The sequence below is a fragment of the Saccostrea echinata genome, unplaced genomic scaffold (assembly GCF_033153115.1).
Source record: "Saccostrea echinata isolate AGI-Se365-2 ecotype Australia unplaced genomic scaffold, CSIRO_AGI_Sech_v1 ptg000028l, whole genome shotgun sequence".
In the NCBI taxonomy this organism is placed as follows: domain Eukaryota; kingdom Metazoa; phylum Mollusca; class Bivalvia; order Ostreida; family Ostreidae; genus Saccostrea; species Saccostrea echinata.
Genome location: NW_026889777.1, coordinates 7,108,583 through 7,125,644, shown reverse-complemented (window position 1 = coordinate 7,125,644; position 17,062 = coordinate 7,108,583). Strand labels below are relative to the sequence as shown.

Below are 17,062 nucleotides of genomic sequence, written 5' to 3'. Positions count from 1 at the left end.
CGAAATTACAAATGTTTGAAAAGCTTTATAAGTTTACGCCCATCATCATATTCGAGAAATCCTGATTTTTTATCCCAATGACGGCATAACATTTTAAACACCAGCTGCATATTATTATTTACTTTGGGTATTTTTCGTTTAAGTTGAAGTTGGAATATTCCTTTGAACATACAGGAAAGTCTAGCTACTTTCAACAATGCTTTCTTACATTATACTAACTGTATAACTTACCATGGATCTACAAGTAGCATAGCACTGCCGTACACTCTAATAATTGATTGAGGACAAACCATGGTCCTTATGTACAACACTGTAGAACTTCCAGTCAAAAGCTTGTATGAAATAAATCTCCAACAGATAATCACATGTTTTTAAAAGATTTCAATATTTCATATTCTGTACAGTCATGATCTACAAATAACTTTCTTTAGACATGTCAACGTCACAGTGCGACGTCAAAGTTTGTTAAAAAGGAACATCGTATGAGATAAATAGAACATCTATAATTGTGTGATTTGATATTTGAAATTCACTCGGCAAGCCTCGCAAACATTCACCATTCAACTCGTTGGATAAAACAAGTATCAAAACACACAATATAGGTATCCTCTATTAATTTTATTTTCTATTTTATCAACATATTATTTATTTATATATTTATTTTAATTTTTTTTTCTATTCAATAATCTTCGTCATTTTTTTTCGAATGTGCATGGACCCCATTGAAAAAAATTCCCGGATCCTTGCATGAGTATTACGTGTATGCGAAAACAGAAAAAATCTGACTTGCTCAATTTTTTTCTTTCCGGTTTCAGAACACAAAGAGTTTTAACTAGCTACCAAAAATGCATTGATGGAAAAAAAAAAATCATATACAAGTACATGGACAAAGTTTAGGTCAGTATTGCATAATATTCAAGAGAAGAAAATAACATTTATTTTCAGATCTCACATAAATATATAAAAGCCCTCCGTTAACAACACGTCTATATAGCTGTAAATCTTTTGTTGATGAATCGTCTTGTGACCGGGAAGGGGGGGGGTGTCTTACAAAATGAAGCGTATTCCTTCTAAAGGAATTGATCGGCAAGTATAAACCTCTCGCCTCTTCTAAAGTATTGTAAGATTTCGCATAGAAGAATTAAAATACTCAAAAGTCTGTATCAACACGACCGAATTAACATTTCCTGTTACGTTTGACTTGAATAACATTTTATTAATGTCTCTGCCGTAAAATTCATGTACGGATTTTTTCCCAAACAATTGTTATTCAATTATTTTTTAACAAAATTTAATGCCGCTAGCACTGCTTCTTTGCCACTTAATCCAGTGGCTGCCGCTAGGAAACAAAAGTTCGTTTGGGAATTGTCCCTGAGATTCCTTCGTTGATTTTTCCTGGGAAAGGGGGGGGGGGTCGTTATCTGATATCAGGACCCAATCAATAAATAAACAGAAATTTATTTCACACAGCATAAAACATATATAAATATACATCACAAAGAAATTATTTTGATTTTTTTCTTAGCGATTGAAATACATTAATGATACGAAAAAATAACAGACACCTCCGTTTTCCGTCAAGTACTGATAATTTTAGTAATTTACATTTGCCGGAAACCTCAGTCAACTACGACGGACCGAAGCCGATCAAAAAAGTATGGATGAAGACCACCATTTAAGGCAATTTTCAGGTACCACTAGCTTGTGTAACCATCCATATCTGCAAATCTCTTCCACACTGCAAATCTCTTGCATTTCTAAAGATCAATTTGGTGTCCCGATAGGGCCGTTTGCGAAAGTGTATAACAGCGCATTAGTTACAACGCGATAGCATAGCGCGAACTTCAAACATTGTAGTGTGTTAGCGCGACGGTGTGTTGTGTAAAGTTGCGTTAGCGTGACGGCGTGTTTTCTGTTAGCGCGACGGTATGTTGTGAACAACACGCTAGCTTGTTATCACTTTGCGCTAGTGCGTTGTTCCTAACGCGCTGTTACACTTTTGCAAATGGTCCTATTGGGACACCATAGAACAGGATGTACTACAGAGTGTAGATGACCTCTCATTCAACACCTGTGTAACCTATCCAGAGAATTTAAGAGAGAAATAACGTGATTTTGCTTGTTGGTGTGTATTAATGGATTTTAAAGAGATACATGTAAAATTAAGCTAAACATTGTCTCTAGTCAGTACACGTATAGGTACATGTAGCTATAGGCCATCAACCTTTTAGGTTATCTTTTGATCCGGGCGCATCTATTGCACTTGACTAGTTATTCGAGCTTAAGATAACGAACAGTGATCGATCTCAAAAAATATTTTACAAACAATACTAATCTGTAAAGAAGACATAAAACACGGACCCCAGGAAATTCCAGGTGTGGGATCGGGTGCCTAAATGGAAGAAGTATCCCCTGTTGACCGGTCATATTCGCCGTGAGCCCTATGTATTGATCAGATAGAGGGAACATTCCGTAGTCAAATTTAGTATAAAAACAAAGGCCTAACGATTGGTATAAAACACGTGAGCCAAAATATGACCCAATGATAGGTTATATTTGATCATTTTATCGACCATAGAATTTATGAAATGCTGACTTTAAATTGTTGAAATCCCTGTAACATTAACTTACATGTATCTATGACACAGTCACGTTAAGTAATATCAGCCTTGACTCACTAAAGGGCAGCCATGCTCAGGTGATAGGAGAATTATTAAGATTGTCTGTGGGACATTACGACATATACCCTAGAAAACGCTCATTATCTTTCACCTTAAAGTTTAGTTTTAAGTTCATTGCTCCCATGTCAAGCCAACCAAACACCAACGAAAATACTGAAAAACTTGTTTTATTAAAGGGAGATGAATCCGACGAAAACATTAATCATCACTCAAAGAAATCAAAGACAATACTTTCTACAAAAACGTCGAAACACAAAGCACGCATTTCTTGGCTTTTTATTTTCTATTTTTGTTGTGTTAAACTTTATTTACGGAGTACGTTTACTATTTAGTCCAAACTATAGTGAAGTTCTCAGAGAGTACACTTGGAGCAGGACTAAGAGAGATTCCAACTCTTCTACCAGATACCAGTGGACTGCAGGCAATGGTGAGTTTGTCACTTTTAACAGGCATTATCCATTGCTTTCTAAAATTGAGTATAATTCTTTCATTAAATAATTCAGATTATTTTAAAATCTTGATCAGTAATGTCTCCACAGGCTTAGGGTAGCGCATAAAACGCAGTCATACAATTAAGATGAAACTGTACCATTCATTTTAATGAAAGGTGACTGAATGGCAGAGCTCTACCATCATTCAAGACATTTAATTGATCATGCAGTTTATTAAATGACGCATGTAGTTTTATCCTGAATTATTTCTTAATAGGACAATTTCTGCTTTGTTTAATCCTTTTTTTTTGGCAGCATAGCATAATAGAAGTGATCTTATTTGCTTGTGTGTTTAATACTTTTGAAACACATGCACTCATTATTGTATTTTTGTCGATGTCTGAGTATAACCATCGCCCAATCGAAACTTCTCGAGCCTTTCCGACAAGCGGAAAAACAACCTCGAATGTGTTACGTAGGCGTCCATTAGGGTCGGTATACACGATAAGGCTTGCCTTGTAAGTCATAGAACTTAAGTTCTTGCCTTACCGTGTGTACACCCTTAATACACGGTTTTTAGAGCCTTACAAGTCTGACTTACAAATAGAACACTGCTCATTTCTTAATAAAAGACAGCTGAAATTTTCGTCTCAACCAATGAAAATCATTCGCCCAAATGTCATTCTATTTTTATCAAACTATACACGTGGGTAAATTGAAGTGAACACAAAGTATTTTTGAATTAGCTAATGAAAATATCAACAAATGCTTCTGTTCAACCTCTTCTTCCTTAAGAAGTGTGAATGTACTTGTTGGTATAATTATTACAAAGCCTAGTAATCTATTCTTCTATTTTAATGACCGAATGCACTATTTATGGCTGGAAACACGTGGGATTTATGGAAATGTTGTATATAATCTTGTAAGTCTTGTCTTAACATGTGGACACGAGAGCCATTCGGTCCTGCAAAATGTAAGGTTTTAGACTTGTAAGGCACTTGAAGCCTTACCGTGTGTACCGGCCCTCACAACCCCCCTTTTCACAAAATTTACAATTAATGTAGGGAGACCTCTTATCTGTATAGTTTGGAGATTAACTTTATTGAATGTAGAAATATCATCTAAAATATACTAAAGGAGTAACCTTGAACTCTGTGTTTCCAATGTTTTAAGTTTTAAGCGACTCCATCTTGTATAATTTTTAACATCCGACCTCTGACGGAAAGACCCGAGATGATGCGATTGACCATCGCCCTCGTGGCGCAGTGGTCAGAACGGTTGCTTCAGAGTCGCAGAGTAAGGAGTTGATCCTTATGTTGTGGCAGGTTTGAATCCCACATCAGGACGTGGATATCGGTCCATCGGATGAGACCTTATAAACCGAGGCCCCGTGTTGCAGTAGGTGCTGGCACGAAAAAGATCCCTAACCGGTCAAAGGCCGTAAAAGCCGAGTACAGGTCTTCCACCGGCAAGTGGTGGCATCTCAATATGAGTGAAAAATTCTCGAAAGGACATTAAACAAACAGAGTATAACCTGAGGAAATAATACTTTTAACTGTATATAGAGAGCACTTCATCATTTCAGCCACAACATTGTTATCTTCCTGATAATAATATCACGGGGTAATATGAATGTCCTTAAGTTGGCTCAGTCAGAAATGCTACATAAGCTTAAAATTGTATATCTGGACAGATAAATAAAGAAAAGTACAAAAAGGTAAAGTTGTTAATGTAAGTGCAGTATTTATAGTAGTCTAAACATGTAACAGGTCCTAGTCTGATGTACTTACACATACAGTACATGTGCGTAACCTTATACACACTGTACATTTTTACATATTAGGTAGATTGCGCATGCAATGACCTCTTTCAAACTAACTGATATGATTTGTTTTTATTTGTTTTGATGTCGTACTTATTATGGATTTGCTTTCTAAGCTGTATTTTCAACCATTTGGTACGGAACATTGTTTCTGATTTTCCTAGTAAAACATATTCTTAAAATAATACGTGTATTACGACAATGAATGAAGTCATAATTAATGTTTTCTAGTCACAGAAAGCTTCAAAGTAGGACGTAATGAACAGATCATTTCAAAACTCATAAGTATGCTGCCAAAAGATAATGTAGGGAAAAAAAACATAATTTCATGGTTTGTGATTTTCCCCCATACAGCTTCTTAAGTTGTATGTGCTTTCTGTCCGTTCTGGAATAAAAATAGTATCTATTAATAGTGATCAAAAGCATAAGCCTTGTATATATGTTTCGAATTTCAAAAAAGCAGATATCATTATTCCCTCGCAACGGAGGGCTATGTGTGTGTGTGTGTGTGAGAGAGAGAGAGGGTGTGTGTGTGTGTGTGTTGGAGGGGGGGGGGAGGTCTGTCCCATGTGTGAAACGGAAGTGACGGGATCGAACGTTCCCTTGATTTATATACCAGAATATGTATAATTTTAATCTACATGTGATCTTCTCATATTCCAAGAAATAAAATTGAACGATGGAATAATAAGATAAAACATACAGCAATTTACTTTTTTGAGTTGTATGCAACACAGGTGCTTGAGTATAGGAGCCCCCCCCCCCCCCCACTTCCCCGATATAGACCCCATATTTGAGATATAATCCATACCATCAATTCGAAAAATCACTTAAAACAAACATTTAAAAAAAATCTACCCAACTCTAATACATATAAATCAATTCAATAACTTAAATTATGTTATTTTTGCATTTTGAAATTCTGGCTGGATTTAAACATTTTGATTTCACAGAGACAGAAGAAGATGGGAGTGAGGAAAACTGCACAGAGCGCTCCATAGAGGAGTTTCCCGGAAATTTCATGACTCTAGAGCAGACTCAGGCAGGGGGCGTGGTGGTACACATACTTTTGGTACTGTACACACTTGGTGCCCTATCTATCGTCTGTGACGATTATTTCTGCGCCTCCCTTGAAGTCATCTGTGATGGTGAGCTTCAATCTTGACATAAATTATTAACTCAGTGAAAATCCTAGCTTTTAACATTAATCACAAGGAAAATTAGCTTGTGGGGCTTTTAATTTTACTAACAAAATTAAAATTATCACTAGAAATTTAAAAAAGCATCTCTAGTATTACATTGTCAAATTTAAATGCCATTTAAGTAAATGTTTTAATTCTTGTTATAGCTTTAATACTGATTTTTTTAAAAGTTACTAGACACTAACGATGCAATGTTAGTATTTATTGGGCATACTTGACTAAGACTCATAAAAGTCTTTCATCACAGAACTACATCTTAGACCGGATGTTGCCGGGGCAACGTTGATGGCCGCCGGAAGTTCTGCCTCGGAATTCTTTACAACAATTATAGGTGAAGTAAAAACAACAAACGCACGAAAAGAACCATGGTTTCTTTGAACCCGAGCATGTAATGAATTTTTAATGATTCTCAAATTTGCTTTTAGGTGTTTTTATAGCGGAGAGTGATATAGGGGTGGGCACTATAGTGGGAACAGCCGTATTCAATATTCTGTTTGTGGTTGCAATTTGTGGCCTTTTTGCTGGAATGGTTAGTTTGTTTCTTTGCGGTAACATTTTAAAATATTGTAGGTTTTCAGGAAGAATTACAACGGTTACTGCCTCTTACTTAAATGAAAAATGTACATAATTATAATAATGACAATTTTCATACCGAAATGCAGATTTAAGAAAAGTGTAAATTTACACATCACATGTGGTGAAATTTGAAACACAAAAAATGAAGATGAAAATGTGTTTATGAAAACATTGTGATTTATCAATGTAAGCCATATATTGTCTATTTTTTGTATGTAATTCATTAATTCATAAACATTATTTGACACATAAAAATAGCTTTCCTCTGCAACAATCCATTGATCACAGAACATTTTTGGCTGTTTTACATCCAGGTAGTACATCTGACGTGGTATCCTGTTCTACGTGACTGTGTCTTCTATAGTATATCTGTAGCAGTACTTATCATCTCCATGTATGACAACCAGATTCACTGGTGAGTACTAACAGTTCTTTTGTACTACCCTTATATCTTCAATTTATATCGTCACAATAACTCAGTCGGTAGAGCGCTCGCTCTGTGATCGGAAGGTCGTGTTTTCGAATCACGGCCGCGACTGACCTAAGTCGATAAATAATAGGTAGCAACTGTTCCTTCGCCAAGCGCTCGGCACTTTGGAGTGAAAGTTGCGGGTCTTTCGGATGAAACCTTAAAAACCTAGGTAGGCGTTGGCACGATAAAGAGCCCCCACTGCTCAATGACCCTGAGTGCCCAGTAAAGGTCTAAATTTGAAGCCCTTCATCGATATATGGTGACGTCTCTATGAGTGAAAAATTCTCGAACGGGACGTAAAACAACACATAATCAATCAATCAATCTTCAATTTACTGCATAAATATACTGAATAGCACGGGAAAGCTGTGAATAGTTTCTTAAATCCGCCATTTAACTCTAGTTGACATTTCACACTTCTTTATATTAAGGTATTCGCTTTATGAGTTGGCGCTTTAATCATGTTCGACTGTATGAAGACCATGTTGGATGGTCAAATGATTAATTATTCTTTTTGACCACAGTGTTTCAAGTGTTCTAATTGTTTTATGTGGCCCTATTTATTTTTAATTTTCTTTTCTTAAGTAGAATTTAAAAGTATAAAAATTTCATCCTTTTACATTTGAGCATGATATATATTTCAAAGTTTGGAAAAATTAACCTTCAAAAATCATTGAAAATTTTTGAATTTTCACAATATGTACATTGTAACATGTGTATCAAGCCGTTTATATTCATGTCAATGTGGTATTTTAGGTATGAAAGCCTCATACTATCGCTAATGTATGGGATATACATCTTGATGATGATTTTTAACTCGAGGCTGGAGAATACATTCTACGGGATATTCAATAAAATCACCAAAGGTAACCTAGAACAGGATCTAAGGAAACAACCGGAAGTGGAGGACAGTCAGATTCAACTGACTTCCGTTACACAAACAAATGGAAAATCGGGGGTAGTGAATTCTACCATTCATCAACCAGAAGAGAAGAACTCTGAGTCACAAACATCGGAAGAAGAAAAAGAATCGGTTAAAATTGAATTGGACAACAATTCCAGTAAGTCTTAAAAAACGGAAAAAAAATTCCATAAGGATTACATGCATGTACACTTGAACATTCACCAAAAAAGGGTCTATTCTTATCTTAACATTTAAAGAAATATAATAAATTTATACTCAGGAAATTTCAAAAGATTAGTGCTATTTTAAAAGTATTGGAATGAACAAGTTTTTAAATCGGCAACAAACTATAATTGTAGTAAAAGAATATGAGTCTCCTTTTGAGATGCCCAACCAGTGGATTTTACGTGTGTTCTGGGTGATAATGCTTCCAATGACAACGCTATTCTTCGTCACAATACCAGACTGCAGACGACAGGGAAAATGGCGGAAAACTTACCCTTTGACTTTCCTTATGTCAATCTCATGGCTGGGTGCTATTTCTTATGTACTGGTTTGGATGGCAACTATAGCAGGTTTGTGAAATATTATGATGTCTTTGTACAGTTTCTGGTATCTTACATGAACTAATTAAAGTGTAATTAACTTAACGTTAAGAAAAATACCATATGCTTGAAGAAGAAAAAGAGTCCACGATTAATAAGGCGATTTTCTGAGATAGAATGCATTTTCATTCTTTATGACCAGCTTAACTCCACCCTGCAGCTGGGGCCAGAAACTGAAACCCATGGTGCCATAAATAGGCAGTTATGATAAAAATTTATCACTTATTATCATATTAGGCTAACAATTCATCTGTTTGATGTTCAGGAGTAAGGAATCACTAAGGATTGTTTGATGATTACATTAATTTTAATGGTTTTCGATACATGTGTATAGTCTTTGTGACATACAAGTGTATAGTCTTTGTGACTTATATGTGTATAGTCTTTGTGACATACATGTGTATAGTCTATGTGACATACATGTGTATAGTCTATGTGACATACATGTGTATAGTCTTTGTGACATACATGTGTATAGTCTTTGTGACATACATGTGTATAGTCTTTGTGACATACATGTGTATAGTCTTTGTGACATACATGTGTATAGTCTTTGTGACATACATGTGTATAGTCTTTGTGACATACATGTGTATAGTCTTTGTGACATACATGTATATTGTCTTTGTGACATACATGTGTATAGTCTTTGTGACATACATGTGTATAGTCTTTGTGACATACATGTGTATAGTCTTTGTGACAGACATGTGCATAGTCTTTATGACAGACATGTGTATAGTCTATGTTACATACATGTGTATAGTCTTTGTGACATACATGTGTATACTAGTCTTTGTGACATACATGAGTACAGTCATTATGACATACATGAGTACAGTCATTATGACATACATGAGTACAGTCATTATGACATACATGAGTATAGTCATTGTTACATACATGTGTATATCCTTTAGGACATACATGTGTATAGTCTATGTGGCATACATATGTATAGTCTTTGTGACATACATGTGTATATTCTTTGTGACATACATGAGTATAGTCTATGTGACATACATGTATATTGTCTTTGTGACATACATGTGTATAGTCTTTGTGACATACATGTGTATAGTCTATGTGACATACATGTGTATGGTCTTTGTGACATACATGTGTATAGTCTTTGTGACATACATGTGTATAGTCTTTATGACATACAAGTGTATAGTCTGTGATTTATATGTGTATAGTCTTTGTGACATACAAGTGTATAGTCTTTGTGACTTATATGTGTATAGTCTTTGTGACATACATGTGTATAGTCTATGTGACATACATGTTTATAGTCTTTGTGACATACATGTGTATAGTCTTTGTGACATACATGTGTATAGTCTTTGTGACATACATGTGTATAGTCTTTGTGACATACATGTGTATAGTCTTTGTGACATACATGTGTATAGTCTTTGTGACATACATGTGTATATTCTTTGTGACATACATGAGTATAGTCGATGTGACATACATGTATATTGTCTTTGTGACATACATGTGTATAGTCTTTGTGACATACATGTGTATAGTCTTTGTGATGTACATGTGTATTGTCTTTGTGACATATATGTGTATAGTCTTTGTGACATACATGAGTATAGTCTTTGTGACATACATGAGTATAGTCATTGTGACATACATGTGTATAGTCTATGTGACATACATGTGTATAGTCTATGTGACATACATGTGTATAGTCTTTGTGACATACATGTGTACAGTGTTTGTGACATACATGTGTATACTAGTCTTTGTGACATACATGAGTACAGTCATTATGACATACATGAGTACAGTCATTGTGACATACATGAGTATAGTCATTGTGACATACATGTGTATATCCTTTAGGGCATATATACATGTGTATAGTCTATGTGGCATACATATGTATAGTCTTTGTGACATACATGTGTATAGTCTTTGTGACATACATGTGTATAGTCTATGTGACATACATGTGTATAGTCAGTGACAGACATGTGTATAGTCTATGTTACATACATGTGTATAGTCTTTGTGACATACATGTGTATAGTCTTTGTGACATACATGTGTATAGTCTTTGTGACATGTACATACATGCGTATAGTCTTTGTGACATACATGTGTATAGTCTTTGTGACATACATGTGTATAGTCTTTGTGACATACATGTGTATAGTCTATGTTACATACATGTGTATTGTATTTGTGACATACATGTGTATAGTCTTTGTGACTTATGTGTGTATAGTCTTTGTGACATATATACGTGTGTATAGTCTATGTGACTTACTTGTGTATAGTCTTTGTTTCATACGTGTGTATAGTCATTGTGACATACATGTTTATAGTCTATGTTACATACATGTGTAGAGTCTTTGTGACATATATACGTGTGTACAGTGTTTGTGACATACATGTGTATACTAGTCTTTGTGACATACATGAGTACAGTCATTATGACATACATGAGTACAGTCATTGTGACATACATGAGTATAGTCATTGTTACATACATGTGTATATCCTTTAGGACATACATGTGTATATCCTTTAGGACATACATGTGTATAGTCTATGTGGCATACATGTGTATGTATAGTCTTTGTGACATACATGTGTATAGTCTTTAGGACATACATGTGTATAGTCTTTGTGACATATATACATGTGTATAGTCTTTGTGACATACTTCTGTATAGTCTTTGTGACATACATGTGTATAGTCTTTGTGACATACATGTGTAAAGTCATTGTGACAAAGATGTGTATAGTCTATGTGACATACATGTGTATAGTCTTTGTGGCATACCTGTGTATAGTCTTTGTGACATACATGTGTATATTCTTTGTGACATACATGTGTATAGTCTTTTGACATAAATGAGTATAGTCTTTAATACTTCTGTCCTGACACTCATTAACTACATGCTCCTCAATTTTTTGAAAAATAGCTGATTATGATAACATGGTTAAGGTGTATAATGATATTATTTTCAGGAGACGCTATAGGGATCCCTGAGTCTGTGATGGGGTTGACTGTTTTGGCTGCGGGAGAGAGCGTACAGGACTGCTTAGCTAGTTTATTTGTCGCCAGAGCAGGTGAGATTAAACATTAATAGTACTAGGTCAAGAGTACACAGTTTTTGTTTGATATCAAATAATTCAATGATCTTCCCAGACAATATCAACCATGATTACACAATAAACGATTTCTGCACGAAAAGGAAATAGTGTGATCAGAACAACTTAATATTTTTTCATTCCATATATTTCTTTTATTTTTTTAACAAACAATATTTAAGCATCGATTTTCACAGTATTTCCTTTTTCCACTGAAATTAAAAGTATTTTAATAAAATGAAGCAGATTTTTGTACATCGCTTAGTTTACGCACCACTAAGATCAACACGTAGGATCCATTGATACCCTGATAAGAGAGATAACTATTGGATAAATAATATTTTGTCAAGTTGGACAGTCATTTTTGTCCAATTTTGCCCCACAAGCTCTGCTGAAAATTAATGATTTGGATTTTACTTATAAAGTATACTTCTTTTTAAAAAATCATAAACGTTAAAGCAACCTTAAAAGCCTTTAAGTCTATATATAGTTCTATATTTGTTACCTTCCTGTAGGTTTCGGAGACATGGCGATAGCAAATACTATAGGAAGCAATGTGTTTGACGTGTTGATGTGTTTGGGGTTACCATGGTTACTGATGTCCGCCATTTCTAGTGGATCCGCTGTAAAAATAAACAGCCGCGGACTAGTCTACTCCACCATCACAGTTCTTTTGAGTGTCGTATTACTTGTTGTTGCCATACTGATCAGTCGGTGTCGTCTGAACAAGAAGCTCGGCGCCATTTGTACAGTTTTGTTTCTTGTAGTCATTACATTGTCTTGTTTATACGAAACTAATATAATTGGTAATTTTGGTGTAATTAATTATTGTCCAAGGGAATGATACTCTACCATTTTCTAGGATTATTTTTGCCTGTCAGTGTAATCTCTACTGTGAATTAAGAAATGATATAATGGTCACGAAGAGGTGCACTGTATGAATTACGAGCTTGATTTTATTTAAATTCAATTAAATAAAAAACTCACTAAAAGTTACAAAAAGGATTTTTGGACTGGAGCCATAAAATTAACCCCGCTTAACGTATTTCAATGAATTTTTATGCATTGTATCGTATATTGGTAAAATGATTTAAACTGTATTCCGTCGACCAATCAGATTAAGCGTAACATATCAAACCTCCTGCAAGGCTGACAATAGATAAAATTTTACGTGTCTATCTAATATATCGTCTGATTACAGCATATGAAACACTAAAGATGGAGTGTAGGTTAAAGATACGAGTAGGAGAACAATTCCCTTAAAGAGTGGTAGCAAAAATATGATAGATAAAACTGTTAGTACCTTGGAAATCAGCCTCGAAGCGGGGAATCCCCCGTTTGTTTATTATTTTTGTTTCTTACCTTGTGTATTTTTATTATATATGGCCAATTTTTAAACCTACACAAAAGTACAAACCAATTGCACAGAATGACATACAGATAGAATTGACGGGGAAATTACATGTTTTCGAGAAAATAAAGACTCCTTATATCTTATTAGTCAATTATTTTTTATCAAATTGGGGTCGATTTTTTTTTTATACCAAAGGCCCTAGTTCCCAGAACTCCCCTTACATATATTACGCAGTAGCCTAATCATCTTTTGGAAGATGATTGGAGGTGTCCTGTAGATGTGCGATAAAGTCTCGGAATTTTCATCTTCCCCGTAGGGTCAAATGGGGGTCGAAAATGATGTCTTTTTAAATACAAATTTTAAAACATCCTGGTTTCAAGAACTCCTTTACATTTTACGCAGTTATGAGTAGCCTAATCATCTTTTATAAGATGATTAAGGATGTCCTATAAATGTATACAAGAAGGTTTCGAAATTTTCATTTTCACCTTGAGGGCCAAATGAGGGTCGAAAAACTACGTTTTTATACAAAAACCGCCTGGTTCCCAGAACATACATGTATTTTATGCAGTAGCCTAATCATCTTTTGGAAGATGAATGGTGTTGTCCTGTTGATGTGCAAGGTTTTGGCTTTTTTATTTTCACCCCGAGGTCAAATTGGTGTCGAGAAATGACGTTATTTTGTTTTACAAAAACACTCTAGTTCCCAGAACTTCTCTTACATTTTACGCAATAGTCTAATCATCTATTGGAAGATAATTGATGGTGTCATGTAGATGTGCAATACGGTTTCGTTAGTTTCATTTTCACCCTCGGGGTCAAATGGGGGTCGAAAAATGACGTTTTTCATCAATCTGATTAAAATCAGTTCCTTTGATTCACTCACATAGATCGCTACATAAGGATCTAAAGAAACTCCATTTATGGTCATCTCCTGGTGACCTTTCTAATAAAAATAGTCATTAAAATTTTGACCAATCAGAGAGCTCGTACTTAATCAACATTCGGGAAAATAAATGTAGAAATGAAAGTAGCTGTGGAGAAGATCTTAGGTTTTAAAATGTTTCGTACAAATCAAAGAGCTAAGAAAACAAGATTAAAGCAAAAACTTAGGGTATTTCTGTACAGAAATACTGTGGTCGTTCTGTTGACAGGCTACGAAACCAGGTCACAATTTTCCGTTCGTATATCACCGGGACTTTACTTCTGTAAGTGAATTCCGAGATACTTCTAAATTCTTGCCAGCGAACGTTTGATTGGATAGGTCACCAGGAGATGACCCTGAATGGGGTATGTAGCGGTCTATGTGAGCGGATCAAAGGATCTGATTTTAATTAGATGGTTTTTATACAAAAAACACATTGGTTCCTAGAACCCCTTTTACATTTTACGCAGTAGCCTAGTCATCTTTTGGAAGATGATTAGTGGTGTCTTGTAGATGTGTAATAAGACTTCGGAATTCTCATTTTAACCTGGGGGTCAAATTGGGATCGAAAAATGATGTAAGTTTTTATTTATTTTTTTTATACAAAAACACCCTGGTTCCCAGAACTCCTCTAACATATTATGCAGTAGCCTAATTATCATTTGGAAGATGATTGATTGCGTCCTGTAGATGTGCAATAAGGTTTCTGAATTTTTCAATTCATCTTGTGGGACAAATAGGGGTCGAAAAATAACTTTTCTTTTTGCATTTTTAATCTACATTTTGTAACCATGGCAGCATTATTCAAAGAAATCAAAAACTGATGAACATTAAATTATGTACATTATTAAAGGGTTATGTGCACAAAGTCATTGAATTTGAACCAAAACTCTAGGAGGAGTAGCGGTTTGAACGCATCTCACAAAAATATCTTCTTTTTTTTTACTAACCATGGCAAAAGTATAATAGGAAATCAAAAAACCGATAGAGAATTATGTACATGTATCTTAGTATAGTCTACTTGGCTCCAGGTATTAATGAAATCCAGAATCAAAGCTGTAGGAAGATAGAGTTTTGAAAGAACACATGTGAGTCTACACTATGTTATGAAGTTTTCACATAAAGTTATTTTTTTCTTGCCCAGTGGTTTTTGAGAGGACTTTTGAAGATTATATTCCCTATACATTCCCATGTAAATCTTCGATCCCCTATTGTAGCCCCAGCCTACCCAAGGAGGTCATGATTTTGACAAACTGGAATTAACACTATGTGATGAAGTGTTACCTAAGTTAAAACTTTTTGTAGAGGCTCATGTATGATAATTATACCCTGAGGGGTACATGTAAATCAGTTGAGGGTTCAGTGAGTTGTTTTCAAATTATTAAACATATCGGTAATTTAATTCATTTGTGCATGCTCCCGAAGACAGTTGTGTATTTTTTAAGGGATTTAAGTGAAAAACTTACGTGTTTTAAATAATAGAAGTTCCAAATCATGAAAAAGACTTCTTATGTTCTTTTGCAATTAATTGTAGATCAAAGACATGATTGTGAGTAAACTTATTTTTTATACATCTGGGAGTGATATCAATTTAGCTGCAGTTTGAATTACATGTAGTATAAAATCCTTAAAAAATCATCAATTAAAAAAATTCTTATATTATTCCATTTTAATGGTTGGTTCAAGTAGATGTCAGAACAAAGGAAAGAAAGAAAGAAAAGGAGAGAGAGAGAAAAAATACCCCAGGTTTATAGCCATATGCAAAACTAAAAACTTATGATCGCAAGTGCTCAGAAAGAACTATAATCGTATTTGAAAAAAATCATGCATTGTTTTCAGAATAGCTCGTAGCTGAAAATGTATACAATGTCACCATAGTATGATTTTTATCCATGTTGAAAAACTGCATATTTTAGAAAACGGTACACTATATATAGCTAATCAAGCTTTTTGAAAAGCAAAATCAAACTATAGCGATAGATAGCTAATTCAACCACAGAGCTTAATCAATTTTAAGATGCAAGACCTGTTCAACTCTTGATCATTCTTAAAATATTTATATCATCATTCCAGATTCAAGGAAAAACTAGGAATATGACCAAAAGTCTAAATAGATATCTATTGACTACGTAATAAACATGCACATGTTTGTTTTGAGAAGAGTAAAAAATGATGACAAGTCAGAAGTGGGGTTAATAATTATCAGGAGTTCAGGAGCAGAGATAACTCCTTCCCCTTTTCCCCTTTCCCACCCCCCAGTTTGTTTATGTATGCAAACTTATACTTTGCTTTGATATTAAAAAAATTGTGAATATATAACAAAAATGTGCACAAAGTTTAAAATTACGTCTATCTGAATGATTTTCATTCATAATCAGGAGAGTGGGTTGACCCCAAATCATGAACGGAATGTCAAGCAATCTTATCATATGCATTGATGCACTGATGAATTGCACGTCATATTGCTATTTCTAGTTCAACAGCTGTTCAAGGGGGTGGGGATGACCCTCAGGCTAGAGGTTGATAACCTTTATACCATTAGATACATAATGATACAAGAAACAAAATTATGTATGGTCAACAGTGCATGGTCAAGGGGAAAAGTTTTAACCATTTTTCAGTTACATAATCATTTGTCGTTTCAGGTACAGGGGGTGGCCAGGGAGACCTTTGGGGGTCATGACCCCTTATACCATTGAATCTGTCATAATGAAAAGACGGCTTTGGGATTTCCGATCTTATTTAAAGCTATTTGATTGTTTCCATATCGAGGGAATGCGAAGGACCCCCAGGGACTTGCTTCAATATATAACTTGCATTTGAAATCCGATGATCTTTGATCCTTTTTAAGCTATAACCTAACCATTTGCATTTCAGATTATTTTACCCCATTTTATACCTAAACTTTTACTTACCACCTGTCATAGGTACTGTCAACTTCATTATATATAATCCAAATGAATTAAAACACACAAT

At 34.7% G+C, this 17,062-nt stretch overlaps 1 protein-coding gene across 1 annotated transcript; it reads left to right on the top strand.

Annotated features, from left to right (window-relative positions):
* Positions 1 to 5,832: 5,832 nt before the first annotated feature.
* On the top strand, positions 5,833 to 12,651 carry LOC133193962 (sodium/potassium/calcium exchanger 3-like). Its single transcript, XM_061329874.1, has 8 exons — positions 5,833 to 6,082; positions 6,384 to 6,467; positions 6,562 to 6,665; positions 7,027 to 7,127; positions 7,941 to 8,245; positions 8,448 to 8,663; positions 11,685 to 11,786; positions 12,323 to 12,651. The coding sequence occupies exons 1-8, from the start codon at positions 5,833 to 5,835 to the stop codon at positions 12,649 to 12,651; spliced, it is 1,491 nt and encodes a 496-aa protein (XP_061185858.1).
* Positions 12,652 to 17,062: the final 4,411 nt, after the last annotated feature.

Coding starts and splice junctions, on each gene's coding strand:
- LOC133193962 (XM_061329874.1), top strand. CDS start 5,833: ATGTTATTTTTGCATTTTGAAATTCTGGCTGGATTTAAACATTTTGAT. Junction 6,468..6,561: donor ATTCTTTACAACAATTATAG/GTGAAGTAAAAA, acceptor ATTTGCTTTTAG/GTGTTTTTATAGCGGAGAGT. Junction 7,128..7,940: donor TATGACAACCAGATTCACTG/GTGAGTACTAAC, acceptor GTGGTATTTTAG/GTATGAAAGCCTCATACTAT.